The sequence below is a fragment of the Narcine bancroftii genome, chromosome 2, assembly GCF_036971445.1.
Source record: "Narcine bancroftii isolate sNarBan1 chromosome 2, sNarBan1.hap1, whole genome shotgun sequence".
Taxonomy (NCBI): Eukaryota; Metazoa; Chordata; class Chondrichthyes; order Torpediniformes; family Narcinidae; genus Narcine; species Narcine bancroftii.
Genome location: NC_091470.1, coordinates 341402162 through 341426708, shown reverse-complemented (window position 1 = coordinate 341426708; position 24547 = coordinate 341402162). Strand labels below are relative to the sequence as shown.

General features: G+C 41.3%; 1 protein-coding gene across 2 annotated transcripts in view; it reads left to right on the top strand.

The window, feature by feature from the left end:
- LOC138755731 (protein NDRG1-like) overlaps positions 1-24547 on the top strand; it is an 83885-nt gene that overhangs the window by 9338 nt on the left and 50000 nt on the right. For both annotated transcript variants that reach the window (XM_069922225.1, XM_069922226.1), the window contains exon 2: positions 18684-18777. In XM_069922225.1, coding sequence (XP_069778326.1) covers positions 18703-18777 — 75 coding nt within the window. In that variant the 5' untranslated portion in view covers positions 18684-18702. The remainder of the gene's footprint in view (positions 1-18683; positions 18778-24547) is intronic.

Sequence of the window (24547 nt, the reverse complement as noted above, 5' to 3'; positions counted from 1 at the left end):
AGGAGCCTGAAGATGAACACCCAATGGCATAAGACTTCTTCCCCTCTGCCATCAGATTTCTGAATGGACAATGGACCGCAGACCAATACTGCCTTAATTTATCTTATTTTTGAACAAATTTATTTTTTAAAAGTAATTTATAGCAGTATTTGTGATGTTCCTGCAAAACAGCACATTTAGTGATATGTTCATGACAATGAATTTTGATTCAGGTGTCTGGTGAATTTTAAAGATGGAGTGGGAACAATTGGCTGTACAGAGGAAGTATAGGAGTTAAACATAAGTCTGCAAATTAAGTGAAGTAATAATCCAATGCTGGAGAAACTTAACATGTCACAGCGTACTTTATAGAGCAAAGAATTGAAGTAAAAACACAATGCTGAAGAAAATTAAAGTAAAAACACAATCCTTGAGGAGCACTGGTGTTGAGTGAGAAGTATATCTTCGCTGATTGCGGTCTGTTAGATGGGAAGCCAAGGATTGGTGGGAGGGGTGCACTGATGCCAACGTTAAGGATGAGTTTTCTAGGGAATGTAGTCGATAAATCATAGCCCGACATGGGTGTCATTGGCATTCAAGTGTTCCGGGTCGAGTGGACGGTCGGGAAAGTGGACAAATTGAAATGGGGTAAGACTGTTTAGGTGTGTGCCACGACTGGCTTGTCAACACTTTATGATGGTGGGTGTTGTGTGCATTAACTAGTGCTCTCTTCAATTTTGTCCTTGGGAATGTGGAAAATCATGTTGACAAATTTTGCAGAAAATTCAATAATTGTTAAACTTGTGGATGGTTGATCAGTTCTAAGTTTTCATATTCATTTACAAATTAAAGGACATTTTGACCTATTAATTCTGAGCTGGATCAGAGTTTTATGGACAGGGTGGGATAAATAAGATGCACAAACTAGCCACATTTATGACTAAATAGGGCAGTGGTCTTTGACTAAATCACTCATTATTATGCATAATGATCAACAAATGAGGTGAGAGTACTCTTGATGGTGCTGCAATAAATGTTCGAAAAATGATGGGGATTAACGGAAAACCAGTATGCTTGGAATTGTAATACAACAAAAAGGTGCGCAAATAAAGAAACCAAAATAAACTGCTGGCAGTACGTGGGAGATCAGACATCATGTGTGCAGGGAAAGTAAAGACTGAATTGGGATTGAATGCTTGGAGGAGAGATGGCTAGAAAAAGGGGAGGAATGGGGGGGGAAGGATAAGGCAGGAGCTGGCAGACAATGGGTGGAATCTGGTGAGGAGCTAATGGGCAGAAGGAAGGACGGGAGGGTGGATGTAGAATACATTCCAAAGAGAAATATTGCATGGATGTAGAAAATGGAAGGGGATAAGAGAAGAGAAGAGGACTCCAGATTTTGGAATCTGAGTGGAACTAGATAAGGGTGCAATTATGGGTGGATGGAACTAGTGGAGGTAGGATTGGATACTCAGTGGGTTAAGTATGATGGGTATCGATAGGTAAATGCAAGATGAGTTTGGTAATGCGAGTTTACTGAAGTTAGGAGAGAGATAAACTAAAGGGCATGGGTTAAAAGTGAAAGGTGAAAAGCTTTAAGGGAACGTTATGTAATGAGCCAGAGTTGATGAGTGATCATAAGATAGAATTCACCCTACAGTTTGAGAGGAAAAAATTAGAATCAGATGGGTCAATATGGAATGAAGGGGACTACACATTTATGAGAAAGGAACTGGCAAAAGTTGACTGGAAAGGAATTCTGGCCATCAGGACATCAGAGTAGCAATGGCTGGAGTTTCTGTGAGAAATGAGGAAGGTGCAGGACAGATACATTCCAAAGAGAAATACTGAATGGGAAAAATGATACAACTTGTTTGAAAAGAGAAGTGAAAGACTAAGAAAAACTAAGAAGGCATACAAGGAAGCAAAAATTAATGGGACCGGGAATCTCATAAGTGTAAAGAATCCAACTAAGGACATTGGGAAAGAAAAGAACTTTGAAAGGAAGCTAGCAAATAATATAAAACAGGATACTAAAAGTTTTTTTTTAAATATTGGTATATGAAAAGTTTCTTCTATTTTTTAAAAAAAATGACTATATATAAAACTGATTACTATTTTTTTTAAAAAAAATCGGAGACCAGGAGATGGTGGAGAAACTGAATAAGTATTTTGCATCAGTGTTCACTGAGGAAGACCTTAGTAGTATACTGGACTTTATGGGGCGTCAGGGAACAATCATAATCTACAGAGAGCAGTGGCTTAGGAAGCTGATCTAAGGGTGGATAACTCTCCCAGACCAGATGGAATACACCCTTTGGTTCTTAAAGGGTTAGCTGTAGAGGTTGTGGAGGCACTTGTAATGATCTACCAAGAATCCATATATTCTGGCATGGTTCCTGAGGATTGGAAAATTGCAAAGGTTACTCTACTATTTTAAAAAGGGAGGGAGGCAGCAGAAAGGAAATTGTCAACCTTTTGGCCTAACATCAGTAGTTTGGAAGTTGTTGGAGTTGGTTATCAAGGATGAGGTTACAGAGTACCTGGAGGGGCAGGACAAGATGGGCTAAAGACAGGATGGTTCCTTGAGGGAAATTCTTGACAAACCTTCTGAATTTTTTTGGGAAACCACAAGCCATTTAGATAAAGGAAATGCAGTGGATATTGTATATTTGGATTTTCAAAAGTCCTTTGCTGCACATGAGGCTGCTTAACAAAATGAAAGCCTGTGGAATTACAGAAAAGGTATTAGCATGGGTAGATCATTGACTGATTGACCGGGAACATGGAATAAAGGGATGCTATTCTGGTTGACTACTGGTTATCAGTGGTGTTCCGCAGAGTACTTTTTTTTGTGTTGCATGTTAATGATTTGGATTGCAGAATAAATGCTTTGAGGCTGTTTGCAGAAGACATGTGGTAATGGAGTTGAGGACAAAAGGGCACAACTTCATGTTTGAAAGGTGCCCACTTAAAATTGAGATGTGGAGGAATTTCTTTTCGTCAGGAAGGGGTGAACCTCTGGAAATTGATACCTTGAGTGGCTGTGGAGACTAGGTTGTTGGATTATATTTAAGGCAGAGATTGATAGGTATCTAAATAGCCAGGATGAACACCTCAGGGGAATGGGGCTCAGTGGGAGAATGAATCAGCTTATGATGGAATGGCAGAGCAGATTTGATGGGCTGAATGGGGTGCAGCTATATCTTGTTCTTATTAGGGGGAATCATGCAGTTTGGTGGGTGTGTGGATTAGAATACCAGCTGAATTGGAATATACTGGCTCAAGTTTGGCAATTGGCCCAGGTGCAGGCCAGTGGGACTTAGACACAATAATAGTTTGGCACAGACTAGAAAAGTTGAAGGGCTGATTTCTGTATTATAGTGTTTTATGGTTGTAAGAGTGTGCATAATGGGTAGATGGAACCATATGAGGAGTGGAAGAAACTAGGAATAGTTGGGCTCAGAGAGAGAGTAGCATTGTGTTAAGAAACTTTGATCAGGAGGGGGAAAAGAACAGAAGATATGGGTTACCCACAGTTGTAAATTTCAATGTTCTAGTGGAATATGAGGTACTCTTCTAGTTTGCATTTGGCCTCAGCCTGGCAGTGTAGAAGGGGGAATTTGAAATGGCATGCAACTGGGCTCAAGATGGCCAATGGCTGTCCAATATCTTCAGATTCTTGTCTCCAAATAACAGAATATAATTGCCAAATCTTTCCTCTGTAATGATGAAGGATTTGCCAAATATTTAAGATGGGAGACCATGGAAAGATCAGCATTTGATATTTACTGTTAATTACCCAAAGTGGTGCTGAGTTTTTGCCTTGTCCTACACAGTAGCCCTTGTGGCTGAGGTACTCTTGGTGGTCCTGTTAGGCAAAAATTTTCAAACCATTGCTATAGATTTGGTAGAAGACATTAAAGTATTTCCAGATGAAATTATATGGAATGTCAAAGGGGAATGGCAGGATTTTATTGTTGGAAGAGTGATTTCTGCAAGTAACCAGGGGGCTTCAGTTGTAAGAGAAGGATGGGTTGGCTAGGACTTCTTTCCCTGGAGTAGGAGGCTGAGAGGTAACCTAGAGATATACAAAACTAAGAGGGATAGATGAAGTAAATACAAAAGGTCTCCAAAAACACAGCACTAAAATCTAGTACATAATTGGAAGGCTAATGGAATATGGAACTTGCTTTTCCAGGAAGAGATCAAGTCCTATAACTTGGATCTTTTGGAACAATGTACGAAAAAGATGTGCTGAAAAATGGAAGTAGATGATTTGTCATGAAATTGGTATGTGGTGGTGTAGTAGACTGACAATTGTATTGATTGACCATTTGAACATAGGTCTTTATAAAGATTACTAAGTATTATAAATAGGAGTCAGGTTTAGTCTCTGTATTCCAGTTTTTAAAAAAAAACCTTGAGGGGATGCACCCAAAGAAAGAAATGGTATGAATTTGGTTTGCTTTCTCTTCGATGTAGGAAGTTTTTTTTAAAAATTGAGATGAAATCCAGAACTAGAGGATTCAAGGTAAGGAAATTGCAGAATGTTGATTAAAGGCTGTTAAATGTCTCAGTAAGTTTGGGCAGGATGCTGTTAAATTATGAAAACCGCTTGAAACTTAAATTATGGGAAGAGGAGTAGATATTGCCAATTCGTATAAAAGACCTATATTGTAACACGTTATGACATGAAAGAAGAAATTTATCTTTGGAGGTTTATACCGATTTGTATTTCTTCCGGCCTTGAATTTCATTTGGTATTTAATGTAGACAACAAACCTATTGCTGATTCAATAGTTGTGATTTGGTGGAATAAGTACAAGAATACTGTTTCGTCCATTGCTTGAATAAATTGACAGGTTCATTGTTGCCAAGGGAACTCGGTGACCCCAAACTCTTAACTCATTTTATCCACACATGATGTTGTTTACATTGCTCAATGCACATGCAGACATCTAACAGCAATTTGTTTTAAAAGCAGAAGTGACAAGTTAGAAGTGCTGCTCATGACGTTTGATTTTTGTGCATAGCTAGTAGATCTTCCATATCATTAAATAGTCATTGGATTGAGAGCATGGTTAAACTTTGATTCTGGGTTTTAATTCATCTAGAGCTGATTCATTTAGTAGAAAAAGTTAGACACATCCATTTTGTTCTCTTCCGTGCTGTTGTAACTAAATTTTGGTTGCAGTATCCCTTGACAGGAAATGTGAGAGTATCTGCAGGGGAAGTTTGTGCCATTGACCTCGAGTGTAAAACAGCACTGGAAATATTTACGACTGATGACTTTTTCCATAACTTTTGTCTAGTGTACTGGAAATACCCAGTGTCTGTGGCGAGGGAAATGGTTTAATGTTGGGATCAGAGACATTTAATAGCAATTGCGAGAATTTGAAATGTTATCAGTCTTGAGTATTAAAGTTCTATTCTCACACAAAACTGTTAGTGAATTTACAGGGTGTTGTATTTTAAATATAGCTTGGTATCTTTTCTTCCAGCTAATATAATTATGTTATCTCCTGGCAGTTGGGGAATAGTTGTAGCATTTTCCTCTCTTACAATACCTGTATGTGCATTTTTGTGCCTGAACCCAGAGGTGAATATTAGCAAGTTTGGGCATGGAGTTTTCAAAGTTGAAACTAATGTCTTGGCTTTAGTAATTTGTGACTATTTTGACAGGTGTTGCTACATGATGTACATCAATTGCAATAGGTGAGGAGATTTTTCCACCAATATCTGCAAGGCTATTTGCCCATGTTTTCTTCTGTACTGATAATAAAAGGTGTTTCAACTATCCAAGGAATGGAGCAAAATGTTATTCTTTCCTCCATTCTTCCATTGTAGCTTTTTCTTTTCAAAACTAAGTATATCAAGGATGCCATGGAGATCAAATGCTACACAGCCAGGGCTAACCATAAACCATGGTTGGATGCAGAGGTCCATGCACTTCTCAGAGCTCTGCAGCCATCAGGACAGGAAAACAGTTGGTATCAAGGCCAGCCAGGGATGAACTATTTTGTGCAATTCAGAAGGCAAAGTAGTGGTATGCAGAGAGAACCTATAGGCAGCTGTGCCACATGAGGTCCACATGAGACGTTGCAAAAAAGGATAACAGTAAATGAACCTTGCAAGACAATGACATCTCCCCTCCAGATAGATTGAACATCTGCACACTGTTCAAGAAAAACATGCTGATGAAAGCTCCTTCTCCCCTCCCCCTGAAGAACAGGCCCCTTGCAAAGCTACAGCTGAGGTGAGAAGAATTCTATCAGGGTGAACCCACACAAGGAAGCAGGACCAACAACATACCCGATTGGGTACTGAAGGACTGTGCTGACTGACTGATGGAGGTCCTTGTGGATTTCTTCAACGTGCCATTGCAGTAGTACATTGTCCCTGCAGGTTTCAAGGTAGTTGCTGTCATCCTGTTATCAAAGTGTGACAGTTGGAGCTTCAACATCTACCGCCTAGTGGCACTGACTTCACCAATATGAAATGCTTTGAGAGTCTGGTGATGGAACATATCGAAGTACACGTCCCTCAGACATTCTGAATAGTTCCACTGACTATGCTATAGCCTTGATCCTCCATACCATTCTGACCCACCTGGGGAATGATGCCTTATAGACCAGGCTGCTGTTCATCGACTTCAGCTTGGCATTTAATGCAATCATACCCCCAAGGCTGGTGGAGAAGCTGTCCTTGCTTGAACTCGACATCCCTCCCTGTAACTGGATTCAAGACTTCCTAACAAAAAGTCCGCAGTCTGTCCAGCTTGGCAGTAGAATGCTAAACATCTTTGAATTTCTAATTTGATGAGTAGTACATCACAACAATATTCTGGGTGTTGCACCCTTTCTAATTTGATGATGGACTAATACAACACAATATTATTCAAGGTGTCTCAGTGCTTATGCAGCTATAATGCTCTGCCTAATGATGCCAAGTGTGCCATGTGGCTTCTTCACTTGTATCGCCTCTTTCAGGGAGCTCTATACTTGTAAAGCAGAGAGGCCGAGGGGTACAACACTCCCCAGACCCCTGTCATTCACTGAATATCCTGGCCTTTTCATTTAAATTCCCAGAATGCACCACTCCACATTTGTCTGAGTTGAATGCCATTAGTTATTCCTTTGCTTGCTTTTCCATTTGATATAGATTCTGTTGTAATCTTAGATAACCTTCTGCACTGTCTACCAAATTTGGTGTCCTCCATACAACTTGATAATTGTGCCAATGACGTTCTGACCCATGTTGGCAATATCTGTGCCAAATAACAGGAATATCACTGGTCACAAACTTCTAATTGGAATAACATACTTTGCTATTGCCCTTGGTGAACCCACCGTGGATCCATGTGATTTCCCCTTCTGGACTAGCTTACTATGCCTTGCTCAAGTGACGATAGACTATGACTTCTGTCCTACTCTCATCAATTATTATGATCACCATTTCAAATTTTCAGATAAATGAGGATACCTGAAACAATCAGAAATCCTTAGTTAAGCAAACATTTTTTTTGAGCCAAACTGACCATGGGTTTAAAAAAAAATTCACCTGACATGAAATTAGATTGATGATTGTCTTCCTTTTCAAGTAACTCCCTCCCCTCCCTTTTCTTCTTTACCTACCCCTATTGACTGGAGACAAACTCTCCCTCTCAAACTGCATGCCATTGTCTCCCAGCTGTAAGCAGTCAGAAGAATCCCTTGTCCCAGCGCCAGCAAAGACCTCTGGCTGCCGGGCAGGAGTGGGAATTCGGTGGGGCGGTATTGGTGATTGTTGACGGCAGTTGGGAGGGGTAGTGTGCGCAGGCGAAGACTGGGTCAATGTCGACTCCATCGAGAAGCAGGACATGAAGCAAGAACAACCCCTGGTGGAAAGAGCCATGAGGGGACGGGCGCTAGTCCGGGAGGTCCCTCTGGGGATCGGCAGCCGGGCGGTGGTTGGGAGGTCTCTGTGATCAGTGGGGATCATCAGTGGCCAGCATTTTTTTGGTAAGAATTAAACATTATTGTAATGCTTAAAAAGCCTTTTCTTGTTGTTTGTTTTTGTTGAAACATTGATACAAGTGATTTGCTGTTGGAGCTGGGCTATTTTTTATTTAAAAATGACCAGTTGTCTGAAAAATTCAGTCATCTGAAATAGGTCCAGTCCTGTCCATTTCGGTTAATCGGAGTTGTACTGTATTTACAAAGCACTCAATATGAACCATGTGACTTTACTGAGCAATACAATATATCCATTAAGGCTTCTAACTGGACTCGGCTGTCCATATCTAGTGGCTGCAGGTCCTTGATCTTTGTGGGGAAATAATTCAATCTCCGCATTGGGTGTATGTAGCATGCTTCAGTGGACTGCTTAACACATCTATGCAGCCTGGAATGTGCCAGTTAGCAGCATTCACCTATGGACCTTGCATTGCAATAGAAGACCAACAAACTTCAGACACATAGTATATTTTTTTTAATCAAATTAATGACTGTCCAGCAGCACATGATTTTTTTTGGTGACCAAGTCAGTGAAAATAGCCTGTTGATTATTAGTCTTTGTAATTCTTTGTAAGTCTTTGCTTGGGACAAAGCTCTACAAGGGCCTTTGCATCCTTTTCAAAATGTTCTTGGCAAATGCCCAGTCCCTAAAGTGGTGGATTATAGTCTATTCCATTTCACAGCTGTTCAGAATGGCAAATATGTGTTAGGAGTGACTTGTTTAGCAATATCTTTTGGGTAGGTCCACTCTGCCTGCATTCAGCCTAGAGGTCTTGGTGTTTATTATTTTGTGGCAATGAGGCATTCCGCCAAATGATTTTTGACAGTCTGCTGGGGAAAATTACCTTGGAACATTTTAGGAGTTTGTCAGGTGTTACATCCTTATTATTGCTAACTTGGTTTATGTTGGGATAATTATAAAAAATGTAGCATTGGACTTGTGATCCACTTGCAATATTATGCTCTGAGTTTGTGGTGCTCATTCTCTGTTCAGCAAATGAATATTTTATGAATACAGATGCATTTGGGCCTTCTCTACCATTGCAGACACTTCGTATCCATCAGTTTTTTCCATTTTAATGTCACCATATTTTCGTTTGACTATCTGTACCTGTAATTCATGAATCTTGTTTACCACATCCTAAGCACATACACTTGCAGTTTTCTTAAACAGAATTTATTATTTAATTTCTATTTTCACTGAGCCCAGTAAAATCCTAATTTCATTGTGTTTTTTGAATTTCATCCTTTTCACTCCAGCGTTTATGCAAGTGTGCCAACTTTCCCTGATGGTCGGATAATTCTAACCCTTGTCATTGCCCAGTGCTATTAAGTAGACCTCACCTGAACCTCTAGTAGTGGTTACAACTAATTGTTGCTTTTTTTTCCAGTGAGTAAAACCAAAACCATTCTTTAAATACAAGTGATTGTGGTTTGGATTTGATTCATTTGAAGGAAACTGTTATTGTCACAATGCAGGATTTGGATATAACCCTGATAGAGCAGACGGTGATTTTCCCTTTGCCTTCACCTTGAATATATTTCTTTGATTCCTCAAATTTCAGTATATTCAACAGTAAAACTCTTAACAGCTATCTCATTGCTAAAACAATGTACAAGATTCCTTTGGAATAACATGAATGGGGACAGCTGGGAGATATTTGCCATCTTGGAACCACTGAACAATGCCAACATGTAGAAAAAAAGGTCTATGAGCAATATAGTGTTTCTCCCATAAGATGAGGAAATAGAATTAGTCCATTTGACCCATAGTCTGCCCAATCAATCTCCTTCATTCTCCCTGTAACCCTTAATCTTTTGCCTTGAATATTCCCAATAATTTAGCCTCCAAAGCTGTCCACAGCAAGGAATTCTACAAATTCATCACCCTCTAGGCCAGGGGTGTCAAACTCAAATTCACGGAGGGCCAAAATTAAAAACTTGGACTAACTCGAGGGCCGAACTAAATATTTATTGAAAATTTTCAACAACATCTGCATGTTCTCTCTTCTTTCAACATATGTAATGTTAAACTTTTTCTTATTAAAATAAATGTTTAATAATAGTTTTGGATAAACTCTTTCCAGAAGCATTAACAAATGAGAAATAAAATATTCAATAAATAATATTTCTCTATAGAGGATTTGTCAAATGTTGCTAGTGTGCTGTCCAATAGTAAAATCTGAGGGCTATTGAGAATGTGGGAGAATAACATGATTCCTGAAACAATCAAATGGGTGACTGATTGTGGGCATGAACTCTAGCAGGGTTATTTGCCATGACCTTTTTCCATTGGTACAGATATCCTTTGATTTACACACTTTTCAAGTTTTATGCCTAATGAGCTTGTATCCAGGTGCAGGACCATTTTTAACCAGGAATATATTTATCACTGTGACATGAAACTATTGGAAGATCGTTTTATCCTGAGATTAAAGTTCATAATCCTTACTCAGGCCTGTGTGCGGGAGGGCGGTGTTTGGGGGCGATTGGGTTGGACAACGACAGTGCAGGGGCATCAGCTCTCGCTGCAGGGCGGCATCTCGGCAGATCAGCGGCCCCGTCACCGTGAGTCGCGGATCGGCCTGCGGCAGGGTGGGGGAGTGGGCAACGGTCCTGGCAAGGTCAGGCCCGAGGCCTCCGGTTCCGGGCGCTGGGAAGCGGCCTTGGCTTCCCCTGACACCGGCCAGGCCCCAAAACCAGAGTTCACAGTGAGACCCTGGAACGTAAACAGATGAGGTGGGGGAGATTAGGAGGCTGACGCCAATGCATTCTGGGATTTGTTGTATTACTCTGCATGCGCTATACTGGCGCGGCGGCCAGCGGGCCACCTCTAATACATTTTTGAAATGATCTTGCGGGCCAAATATAATTATATGCCCGCGGGCCAGAGTTTGACATGTGTGCTCTAGGCAAAGAAGTTCCTCTTTCACTTTATTTTTAAGAGTTGTTTTTGTATTTTGCAGCTGTGCCCTCTGGACCTAGATTCCCCCATTATGGAAAATAACCTTTCCACATCCACTCTGTCCAAGACTTTCAGTATTTGACAGGTTTCAATGAGATTCCCTTCTAAACTTCAGCTAGTACAATTCCCGAACCTCAACTGCTCCTCATTTGAAAACCCCTTTCTTTGTAAACCTCCTGGACCCTCTCCAATGCCAGTAGATCCTTTGTTGGATATGGAACCCAAAACTTTTAACAATATTTCAAGTATGGTCTGATTAATGCCTTTATAGCTTCAGCATCACATCCTTCCTTTAATATTCTATCCCCCTCAAATGAATACTCCCATTGTATTAGGCTTTTTCATGGTTGTGTACTTGTGTGAGTTGCGAGTAGAGCTGGTGATGTATCCGGAGTGACGAGCCAAAGTAATATTGTGCATGCGTCGGACTGAATAGTGGGGGGAGGTGAGAAAAGTATTGCGTGCAGTGTCTTGAGGAGATTAGGAACGTTGTGGTCACCATGTGGTAGAGAGCCAATGCAAAGGGGAGGGGGTTTGGTTGGGTGGTGTTTTATGGGAAGAAATAAGGGTCAACATTTTTGTACTTTAGAATGAGTGAGTATACTCTTTTAATTGCGTGTATAATGTGTAATCACTGCAAGTGGTAACCTTGTGAGTTCACAGCACCTTCTAAGTAAAATGAAAAGCATTGAGGATAAACCATTACAGTAGCAATTGGAGAAGATGAGCTTGAGGTTTTCCCCCTCTTTTTAATCAGCATTGTACCACGTTGGTTATGATCCTTGAATAACGTTTTTCCTCATTTAGTGAGATGAGTCTGAAAACCATGTTTGTTGCATGACTCAGAGCAGATTGCCTGTGAAGTGGAAGATGTTCTAGTTAATCCAGCCAATAACTTCCAATTCAACATTCTTAAATCTGCTATTTTGGAGTGAACTCGGCTGCCCCAGGGGTTTCTTACTGCTGAACTGCTAGCTGACAGGTAGGCGATAGGAAGCTGTCACAGATGCTGAGGAAATGGCACTGGCTGGAGAAAAGTATATTGACAGGATATAGAAAGTAGAGATCTCCAGTATTGCCTCCTCAAATTCAGAGACACATAGAAGGGTCTTTCAGGTATCCACCCTCGACCTCATTATGTCCATGACCTCAGCAGTGCAGCTAGATGTATTGACCACTGCCCTGGTCAGCAGGAGAAAATCGAGCTAGAGCAACAAGCTACAGCACTCAGTCAGCAGAAGACAACTGAGCTAGAGCAGCAGATGACAGCACTTGCTGTGCAAGTCCAAGCTTTAACTCCCCAATGGAGTTACCTCCGTTTCCAGCTTGGCTGAAATTGCATGAGTCGAGGATGTAGTAGAGGTAGCGGGCAGAATATTTGGCACCACCACCTGGTTGTGCCAGCCACCTTACCACTTCTACAAATGGCAACAGGGAAAGTACCAGATCCAGCAGTAGAGGCAACTGCTGCCCATGAGCAATTTTCCTCAAAGACAGTCTCTTGGGTGTTCAATTTCTTGTTGATTCTGGTGCAAAGATTTCTGTGGTCCCTCCAACTCCTGATGAGCGCAGAAACCCTAATTATTCATGTGTTGTGTCTGCTGCAAATGAATCTCTTATTCAAACATGGCCAAAGGTCGGTCACTCTGTATTTCTGTCTCAGCAAACCATTTTGGTGGCTTTTCACCGTGGCAAATTTATCAAATTGCATTGTGGGGGCAGATTTTCTGTCATATTTTTCATATTGCGGTGTTGCAGTCACTACACCTTCCTTACCACTGAGTCTACATGCAAGTTGACCTTTAAGAAGTCTTGGATGAGAACTCCCAAGTCCCTCTAATTTCTGAACTCGCCCATTTAGAAAATAATTTACACCTTTATTACCTTCACCAAAGTGCATGATCGTGCTTTTTTTTGTTTTTGCTGTACTCCATCTGCCATTTCCTTGCCCAATTTCCTAACCTGTCCAAGACCTTCTGTAGACTAGTGCTTCCTCGATATTACCAGCCACTTCTGCAATCTTGGCCACAAAGCTGTACATATCATTGACATATAATATGGAAAGAAGTGGCTCCAACACAGAACCTTGCAGAGCCAGAAGTCGATCAGAAAATACCTCTTTTATCTCCATTCTCTGCCTCCTGCCAATCAGCCAATCTTCTATCCATGCTTGTATAGTTCCTGTAATACCATGGGCTCTCATCTTGTTCATCAGCCTCTTGTGGCACCTTGTCAAAGGCTTTTTGATGATCCAGGTAAACACTGTTGTCCCGTCTGTCTAGGTACCTTACCAGCGCATACTGGGGGTTCACATGCAGGAGGTACACTTCCTCCACCAGTGGGTTCTAATATGCTTCCAGAGGAGCACTGGCTCAGGGGCTGGCAGTCTGGTTCCTGACGGCAACCTTCTAGGGAAGGAGAACCATCTTTGATGGGGTGTTACATTCGTAGCCCAATTTCTTGCAGAGCCAGAAGTTGATCAGAAAAGACACCTTTTATCTCTTCTCAGATTAGGGACCTGGTAGCGTGCAGCACTTCCAGACATTCATCCCTCTCGCCTTTAGGGCCAACAGGACTGCCCTCCAAATGGTACTGTTTTCCCTCTCTACCTGGCCATTCCCTTGGGGCTTGTTGCTGGTGGTTCTTTTTGTTGCTATGCCCCTGGAGAGGAAGCAATGTCACAACTCCTCGCTCATGAATGCTGAACCCTGATCACTATGCACATATGTGGGGTACCTCATTGGGTAGGTCTTGTGACCCTGGGATGGCAGAGGCTATAGTGGAGGGCGTGCAGGCGATCTACTTGCACCCCTGCGCACGTTCCTCTGGACAATGCGTCGAGGGGCTTGTTGAGCTTACCCAGCCGATACAAGATCTCATAATTATAGGTGGATAGCTCCATTCTCCACCCCATGATCTTGTCATTCTTAATTTTGCCCCACTGTTTATTATTAAACATAAAGGCGATGGCTCTCTGGGTCTATCAGTGGGGTGAATGGCCTGTTGGCCAAATAGTGCCTCCAGTAGCGCACCGCCTCCTCCATAGCCTGTGCCCCGTCCTTCACAGCAGAGTGTCTGTGTTCAGGGGCCTGCAGGGTGCATGAAAAAAATGTTACTGGTCTGCCTGGCTGGTTCAGTGTGGTGGCCAGGGTGAAGTCTGAGGCATCACTCTCCACTTAGAACGGGACTGACTCATCGATGGCGTGCATTCCTGCCTAAGCAATCTTGTCCCTGATGCACTCAAAGCCTTATGGGCCTCTGCTGATGGGGGGGAAACGTTGTGGTTTTCACTAGAGATTGGGCCTTGTCAGCAAAGTTGGGGACCCATTGTGCGTAATACGAAAAGAGCCCCAGGCATCTTTTTAAAACCATGGGGTTCTGTGGTAGAGGTAATTCTAGGAGGGGGCAATCACACCATGCTCCATCACATACCCCAGAATCACTAGCTGCTCTGTGCTGAACACTCACTTCAACGTTATATGTTGTGTTGAGAGCTTTTGCAGTGGTCAAGTACCTTCACAGGTTGTCGTCGTGTTCTTTCTGGTCATGGCCACGTGTGGTGATATTATCCAATTATGAGTAAGTGGCTTTTAACCCATTATCGTCCACCATGTGGTCCATTTCCCTTTAGAACACCGACACTCCGTTTGTGAGGCCGAAAGGGACCCGTAGGAATTGGTACAGTCTACCGTTGGCCTCAAATGCTGTGTAGGGCTGATCCTTTGGTCAGATAGGGATTTGGTGGTATGCTGACTTGAGATCTATGGTCGAAAAAGCCCTGTATTTTGTGATCTCATTCACCATGTCATCAATTCAGGGCAAGGGGTAGACATCCAATAGGGTGAACCGGTTGATGGTTTGACTGTAATCAATCACCATCTGGTTCTTCTCTGCCCCCTTTATCACTAGCACTTGTGCCCTCCATGGACTATTACTGCCCTTACTCAGCAATTGTTCCACCTTGGATGATGAATCCCCTGTCCCCTGGGCTGTACTGTCTACTCATAGTTGCCACCGGTCTACAGTCTAAGATGAGGGGGAGGGACCCATAGGGTGGCCAGGCCGCAAATGGGTTGCGCTGCCCCGCCTCCAGGTGCGTGATTGGGCGTCTCCAAAATGGGGGGGACAGGACCTCCCGGAACTGGTTGTTTATGACTGCGAGCAGGGCATAGGGGCTGTCAAACTGCATCAGTACCCCTTTTAACTGTTACTGGAAATCCAGTCCCAAAATGATGGGGCATTACCAACAGTCTGAATTTTTTTTAATTTGCCGCCCCCCCAATTGTTAGCTTCACGTAACACTTGTGGATTTCTGTCAAGAGGGACTCAGAGGCTAATGCTACCCAGCATTTTACAGGACACAAGTGTGCATAGGTGTTGAACAGGCAACCTGTGGTGTGACCGTTTACCTCTATGTCCATCATAGACTGTCCCAGCTGGTGTGGTTGACTCTGGTCCAAGATGATCGAGGCTAACGTTTGTTCGCTGTCTGACCCACTGCTGCCATGTCATAGAGTCGGCAGGCACCAAGATGACCACCCAGGAGATTGCGAATATGGCTGCCCCCATGGATCGCATACAGTGGGGCCCGCAAGTGAAGCCGGCAGTGACATCCCTCCTTGTCGGGACGTGGGCCCGGAAGTTCAGTTCTCCACAGTCGGAAGTGACGACTGAGCTGCTTGAGCCATGGTGGCAATGCGGATCGTGGCCAGCACGCGGCGCTGCTCATGGGGGGGCTTTGATCGCCATGCACTTGAGTAATGCCCTTTTTGTCAGCAGGTCGTGTTATGTGCAGGACAGTACTTTCGGGGATGTTGGCTCTGCGCTCAGTGTTTGCACCTCGTGTGCTCAGGAGTTGCAGCGGCTATCAGGGGCAGGGGGCTCAAATCCCAAGATGGTGCTGCCCGTTCTACATATCTGGGAGCTGCATGGTGCAGGGCTCCATGTTCTTTTGGGGTGCCTCCATGGTCTGGGCCATCTGCACGACCTCCTGTAGGGACCGATAGCCCTTCTCCAGGAGTTGGGAGAGGGATCCAGTGTCCATCCTATTGCAGATGAGCTCCTCCTGGTACTTCGCCGCCGTCATGTCTCAGCTCCCACATGGCCTGCGCGAACTTGTCAACTGACTCACCCGGGCCTTGGCATCGGGAGCCAAGCTGGAAGTGCACGTACATGGCATTCCTTGGTGCTCCATATTGTTGCCGGACCAGGGCCATCGCCTCTTCATATCCTGTGCAATCGTGGATCAGTTGGTATGCGCAATGGCTTACTGCTGCAAATGGTAGGTCGTACTCATCGCTGTCTGCTGTGATTTTGTGGAACCTCATTTAGGCCTTCAAGCAGCGTCGCCACATGTTGAATTTCACGGAGGCCTCTGGGTCTTTGGGATCAATCTCCAGCTTCTCAACCAAATCGTCTATGGTGCTTAAAATTTTAGATTAATAAATTGTAGCATGATCAATGACACTAAGGGGCAAAGGCTTCATTGATCTAAAGACCCAAGCGTGCCTCAGCTTGCTGCTGGCTCTAGTCCAAGGGCAGGTATGGGGAGGAGATTAAGGCTCTCTGCTTTATTGGGAGTCTTGGGGAGGGGTTACTGGTTCTGTGGGCGGGTCAGCCTGCCCAGCTCAGTGGGGAATGTGTCTGCCGCACCTAGTTTCTTGGGCAATTTGTTTTACTCTCTACTTTTGGTATTGCAATCTCAGCACACTCTGGGGGAGGGAAAAAAAAATTGTGGGAGGACTTCATGACTATCAAACAACTGTTTAACTGACATGGTTAATTTAAAGCATTGTAATGTGTATGCTTGTTCATGTATTAAGGTTTTCTGCTTACTAAAAGGTTTTGACTTTTTTAAATGTGAAGACTTTTGGTGCAAGTTTGAATAAGCTTTGGCAGAATGTTGGTGAGGTTGGGTTTTATACACAATGCACTTTTTTCATGCTTTTCTTTAAAGACAGGAGCATTGTGTACCTTAATCAATTTCAACCTACTTCCATCCAGAGCCCTGAAATAGTTTTTTTTAAGATGCATTATATTCAGATTTATGGTGGTTCAGAATAATCTGTTATTTAATCTTTGCCATGATCGAACAATGAGGACATGCACAGTCACAACCAGAGCTGACCTCCTTTTGTAGAATAATTCTAATCTTGATGTTTTCTGGATTGTGTACCAAAGTTGTTTTCTCACAAATTGGTTTTAAATTATTTTCAGCTAAAGTACAAAATGGCAAACACTTTTCACTTTGAGGAAATTATTTCATTCTTTAATTCTTTATTGGATACAGTGGTAGATACAGATAATGGTCTAATTAAAAGCATTTGCCTAAGATTTTATTTTAAAAAATTTTCTCTGCGTGCGCAGAACATGATAGAAATGGATTTTGATATCCTTTTGTATCACGGACCCTTTTGTGTACACTAAAGTTCTGTTTAAGTTTTTGAAGATGTAAAGGCTTCTGTCCAAGTACATTCATTCAAATGTATGTATTAGATGGCCTTTGGAGTGGAATGTTGATAATTTCAGCTGTATCTTGTGAATTTTTAAGTGGGAGTTATCAGGACATCTGGTGAGAGTAAAGATTAGAAATGGGAACCAAATGACTAGCTTTGGGGCTGGGGAGGAGGCACAAAAAATGTCTTCCATTCGTGGATTTTGAGAAAAATTGGGGTGTGGACCTGGACTAATTGTGTATGGGGAATTGTTTGGGTGGGGAGGATGGTGGTCACCTGTTCTTGGGGAATTGTGTACTTTATAGAGTAAAGGGGCTTCTTGTGGATGAATGGTGAGTGGATAGCCCAGGACTACAACATCTGTGAGGTTCCCAATCCAGATTTGTGATATTTAAAATCTTGTGAGATTACTGAATTTCTCTTTACAGGGCTCCAAAATGGATCATTGGGTAGGTCATGCATGATGTCATCACGTGATTTTTATATTAAAAAAAATTGGCATCAAGTACTCATGTGGCCATTGGCTTTTTTTGCAGTGATGCAAAATCATGTAGAAATAGTTATTAACACTTCCAATTTTTAAAAAAACTTGTTAGTGGATTCTGAACCATTTTTTCCCCTCCTCTTTAAATGCCATGTGTGAAGAATCTGTCTCCCATCAGTTTGAGCAGGCTATTGAGAAGGTTTGGAGCTTTGCTCACAATTTGAGTTTAAATTATTCTGCAGTACTGTCCTGATCATGCACACCTATTTGTGTTCAATGAAGTTGATAATTTTTCTGAAACTACTTATTGTATTAGCTTGCAGCACTATACATTTCAATCCTAATTTTGGGTGAAGCTAAATGAATGAATTTTCTTTCTTCTTCAAATAACCACGGACTTTAATGTCTTACTATAATACTAAGCCTATTTCTATTCTGTCTGATCGTCATGAACCATGTTTTAACAACTCAATGCAAGTAGAAGTGGTCAGCAAATACAGGTTGTTAAAAGTAAACCACAAAAGCCTGTACACACTGTGGTTGAAGTAAAAACAAAATGCTGGAGAAACTTGGTATCATAACCTTGATGAAGGGCTCAAGCCTGAAATTTTGGTTAGTGAAATCTTGGTTATATAAAGGACACTGTTTGACCTGCTGAGTTTCTCCAGCATTGTTTTCTTTGCAGTTCATAATTTTTTTTTCCATGTTTTGCAGTTCTATTATCTTCATGAAGAATTTTGTACAAGAATGCAGCCATTGTAAAATATCCATTTCATTTAATGGTCATATCTTGTTCTTTATAGCACCTCCAGAAAGAAGTGCATGATGGCTGTGCAAGGTATCACCCTCTCTGAAGTGAGGCAACTCCTAGTGGAGAATTCTGATTTTTCAGAAATGGTAAGCAAATGTTTTTCTGTTAGCTATATTGGGTAGACGCAGTCTGACAAAGATGACAACTGAAGGTGTTTCTCCAGTGCCTCCATAACAAGAACCAGGTACAAATACCAGAGTTCAAGGTAAATTGGTCTATAATTGAGGAAAATGGGCAGAATTTTAGGGCCCATACCTCAGAGACCACCAGGTCCATGCTAGCAAAAAAAAAAACTTGAAGCAAATTCATTTTCCAGATCTTGGTCATGGTATCACAGAATGTCACATGCTCATTCAGCTACTTAATTTAAATGTCGTGTTTTTGGTTTCTAGTGCTTTTATTTTTAATAATTAAACTCTCAAATTTTCTCTCTGGTTAATTTTTTTTTTCTTGCTTTACAACCAACTCTTCCTGTTCCTTAAAAGTGTGTCCTTCAATCATTGACCCATAAGGAAGTCTTCTTGCCATATCCATCCTGCCTGCATTGGTACAGTTTGATTTGAACTCCTTTCAGTCCTTGAATAACCTATGTCCAGCTGTGAATTGTTAAATCATATGGAAGTAACATTCCCTCTCCACTCTTCTTGTACTGTTTTCTGTATTTGGTGATTAGAATTAGAATCAGGGGTGTAGCTAGGTTTTAATGTTAGAGGGAGCAAGAGCACATTTATTTTTTATATAATTATTTTGTTTACAAGCTGGCTTTATGATTAGGCATGGAGAAAAGTTGCATCCAAATCATCCAAAAGGTACAATAAATAGATTTGCAGTTTCATTGTTGCCAACTTGAAAACCGTTCTATACAAATTTTGTAGCTTCGGAATTAATTGGTCCAGTTTAAAAACACGACTACTTAAAATAAAACTATTTATTCTCACTTCCGATGAAAGGTTTCTAGATACTGAAGGGGAAAGATCAAGAAGTCCTGGTCCAAGTGTAGAGATTAGTAGACATAATCCAACATTTTAAAGATGAGGTTTGTAGGAGTGAAGTCAGAGAATACTTCCTCAGACTAACAACAGTAAGCATTTGAGACTCTATCTTAAACAGAAAAACCCAACTCCAAATACAATATTAAAATTCAGTCTACAAAACAGACAGGAATGAAGATTTTTTTTAAATGTGCTTTTATGCGATTTAAAACAAAAACAGGAATTTCCCAGTGAAAAGTCACCAATAACAGATGAAGAGTAGATTGCAGGAACACAACTAACTGCAGATTGAGAATCTCCTACAAGGCAAAATTGTAAGTACTGGCTAGGGAAGTGGGGAAGAATGGGATGGAAATAACCCGACAACGTGAAGGCACATGTCTCTGCTCTGTCAGCTTCTTGAACTGAAGTCGAAATAATACAACAAATCAGGGTTTGCAAGTAATTCCCTTTGTACATTTCATTATTCCTTTATCTTTTTGGAAATTCACTGCAGCCTATAATAATCCTAAAGGCCTGGCCACAGGAGACCAAACAGCAATGTTATCTTGATTCAAAACAAAAATATACATTTGCATTTTTCATCATTAAAAATCTCTTAAGAAATTGCATACATCTTAGTATGCAGGGAAATGAGGCAAGCTATGAAAAAAAAATCTAATACTTTACCAACACAACATCTGAGATGCTCTTGTCTTCTTGTTCAACAAGGAGTTCATTCCACCACTGTGTGGTTAACAAATTGGTTTACAAACCAAATCAAATCCACCTCACCCAAGAATGGACTTTTATGAAATATACTATTTTGATTTAAAAAAAAAAAAAAAATTCAAATGGGGGGGGGGTGAAGAGGGGAAAAGGTCCAAGGCTGCATTCAATTATTGGATATATAAAATAAGTCGCTGGGCCAGACAGCTTCCTTATGGAGTTCTATAAAGCATCTTCCCACCTATTGATACCTCAATTGGATTTAGTTTTATCTCAACCTTTAGCAAGTGGGAAGCTACCAGAAACTTTTTAATGAAGCGTCAATTTCAGATAATTTTGTTGTTAGGCAAACATTGAGAATTTGGTTTCAATTTCGGAAATGTTTTAGATACCATAGATTCTTATTAGTTAGTCCAATCGTAAGTAGTTTTTTTCCCCTTCTCCTTTCAAGATGCTGGTTTTTATTAATAGTCTAACTTGGGTATCCAATCTTGAACTTTTTCATTCACCATAATTTTGCCTCTCAAATAACTATCTGTTAAATTTAATGTACCAAGACACCATTTTTTTCCCCATTATTTCCAGGTTAGGAATTTTTTGAACTCATTATCTTTTGAAACTTCCTCAGGACTTGGAGTTTTAATGTTAAAGCAAATATATATAATTTTCCACTGGACCATAAACAGCTGTTGCCTGCCCCCATCTGGAACTATTTTTACTATTTTAAGGATAATTCCCTGGATGGAATTAAAAAAAAAATCTAAGGGAACCAAGATTTCCAATAAACATTTGAGACTAAATGGGATTTGATTTTGAGATGTATTCATTCATCTTATCTTTGTGCTAGACACTTGCTATTGCAATTTAAAGTAGTATATTGTGCCCACTATTCCAAAACCCAATTGGCTAAATTCTATCCTAACTTGTCTTCTCAATGCAGTAAATGTAAAACTGAAGATGGTTCATTATATATTTTGCTTATGTCCTCAATTATTGAGAAGGCATATTTTGTACATGATCTTTAATTAATATTGATGGCTCCATCTCCTTTGTGAATAAGTGAGCCCAATGATCCATTATTGAAGTCTCTGTAATCCAATGTAGTATCTTTTGCTTCCCTGATTGCCAGAAGGGCCATACTAATGAAATGGAAAGATATTGTCCCTCCCACTCGCTCTAAATGGCCGTCTAATATGATGGCTTGTTTGTCTTTAGAAAAAATTAGATGTTTCACTACTGTTATGAATGTAAACTTTATTTCTTTTAAAGAGTTCTTAATTATTTCCCAAATTTGTAAGCTTAACTAATTTTTGACTCTACCTCATTTGTTTTTCATTATCAGATAGCAAACTGTAATTTGCCAACAGCCTCTGTAGATCAGCCAGTTTCCTTTTTTTGCATGTATGCTCTTGTTTTTTAAAAAATGCGAAGTAGGTTTTGTCATTACTGATACTAATATCAATGTTATTATTCTATTCATGTTTGTTTACATATGTAACATTTGCTAAATTAAATTAATAAAAAATATTGAAAAAAAGATGTAGAAAATAAAAGCTGCAATGGACCATCCCAGTTCATGGGGTGCATGCAAAAGGTTGTCAAAATGATCTTTTACAAATGAACTCTGCTATGCATCTACCAGTTTGTTGTCATTGGGGGAGGGGTTGAGTAGAGCAGTTGTGTATTCCTTTCAGTGATTGTTGTCTGTGGTTTGAAATGGAGCTCCAGTGTAGGCTGAGGGGAGGGTTCAGAATCTGTTACGGGAGCGCCCAACTCCAAACTCTCCCCTCGATCTACTGCACACCAGAGTTCTTGATGCCTGACTCCAAACCCTCCACTTGGCCTACCGCACATGCACACCAGATGGGTGTTGGGAGATCCAGTGTAGGCCGAGGGATTCAGTGGCGCCTGTTTTTGAACTATAAGACTATGGCACTGCAGCTGATGCCATGGTCTCACAGCACAGTTCAAAAATATAAGTTGCCATGGGTCGAGGGTGCTGCTGGGCTGAAAAGGCTGGCTGGATGGGTGGTGGGGAGAAGAGGAGGGAGAGCCCAGTTATGTCCCTGATTAGGATGAGACACTAGTCAAATTATAACTTCACCATGCCTTGGCTCTTACTTAAGTTCTCAATGCTGTATATAGTAGTTGTCCTTTATCCTGTAATCACTTTTTAAAAAATTTACCTGCCTTCATTGATTTATATACATGTTAAATAGAACAACGCAACATATTATAGCACAGTACAAGCTCTTCTGCTCACTGTTGTTACAACCTGTATAAAAAAAAATACTTCATAACAATCTAATCCTTCCCTACCTCATAACCATATATTTTGCAGAGCCTATCTAAGGTCTTTTAAATATTGTTCTTGTTCTCTGAAAGGATCTCTATTTCTCTACATTTTTGGTATTTTACCCTGTCTTTGCCTTCCTCAAACGTCTTGTTCTCACTATTCTGGCTTGAATTCCATTTGTTGCTTTTTGTTTTTATGCTAGTTGTTCATTTTTGCAGTGTAGTCTGTCCTGTTAATCACACGATCAGCATTTGTTCATTCTGCCAATGTTGTAATCCTTGCTTTTTTAGTGTCATTATGAGCTGAAAAAGAGACCAATTTGGAGAGCCTTGTGAAACCTCACTGTAGACTCTTCTGGTCTCTAGAACCTATCAAACCTCACAACTTCTGAAATTTTGAATTTAACATTTTTTTTCTTCAAGTTCTTCTAGTCACTTTGCTTTGCAGAACCTTATTTTGGTAAATTCCATGTTGACTACCATGCTGACTGTTTCTAGTGGAATAATCTGGGTCATTTGGGAGATACAGGGATGCAGTCACACCATAGATGCAGGAGAAAGGTAGCTGGATAATAGTCAGGGAGGGAAAGAAGACAGACAGTTTGTGCAGGATACTGCTGGGGGAACGACATATTTGGGTCAGGCAGCAGCAGCCAGACCAGTAGCACCATGGTTGGCTCTGAGCAGCAGAAGGGAAGGGTGAAGTCAGGTAAAGCAGTGGTCATAGGGGACTTGATAGAATCTGCTATCTGTTCCCATGACTAGACTAAGGCTGCAGAAATTACTCCAGGAGAGTGAGTTGCCTTTCTGGTGTTCAGGGGCAAAATATTCTTAGTGGAGGGTGATCTGCCAGAGGTGAAGGTACATATTGGTGCCAATGAAATCAGTAGGGTAGAGTCTTGCAAAGTAGGTTTGGGGAGTTAGGAAAGAGAACCGACTTCCAAGGTGGTAATCTCTGGATTACTCCCAGTCCCATGAGCTAGGGAAGATCAGAACAGGAAGATAGTGTAGACAGATATGTGGCTGAAGAAATAGGGCAGGATTTAAAGTTCTTGGATTATTGGAACCTTTTCTGGGGAAGGGGTGACCTGTACAAGTGTGGCATGTTGCCCTTGAACTGAAAGGGGAACCAATACCCTGGCAGGGAGATTTGCTAATGCGGTGGGGGTGGGGGTGGGGGGGGGGGAAGGGGGGGGGAAGGGGTGGTGGAAACCAAAGTGAAGAAGCAGAAGCAGAGGACAAATAGGGTCAGCTGTTAAGGAGTTTGTGTGGAAGAACAGGCTGAGAAGACAAAATTGCAGCCATGCAATTACATTTATTGTAATGTTACATAAATATAACAGAGCTAAAGATTTTGTATTTAAATGGCAGGATTGATATTGTGGCCATCACGGAGCTGTGGCTAAAGGATGGATGTTATTAGGTACTGAGTGTCCAAGGATACACAGTGTATTGAAAGGATAGGCAGGTAAGCAGAGTGCGTGTCGTGGTTCTGTTGGTAAGAAACAACGTTAAGTCATTAGAATCAGAAGGTATGGAATCATTGTGGGTTGAGTTAAGAAATGGCAAGGATGAAAAGACACTGTTGGCTGTTGTACGCAGACCTCTAAACAGTAGCCAGGACATGGACAACAAATTGCAATGGCAGAAGGAAAAAGTGTGCCAGAAGGGCAATGTTATTGTAGGTGTTAGGGATTTTAATATGCAAGTAGATTGGGGAAAACCAGATAGAGATTGGATCTTTAGAGATATTTTGTAGAAAGCCTGTGAGATAGCTTTTAGGAGCAGGTTTGTTGATGGAGCTCATGAGGGCATCAGCTGTACTGGATTGGGGGTGATTAGAGAGCTTAGAATAGAAGAA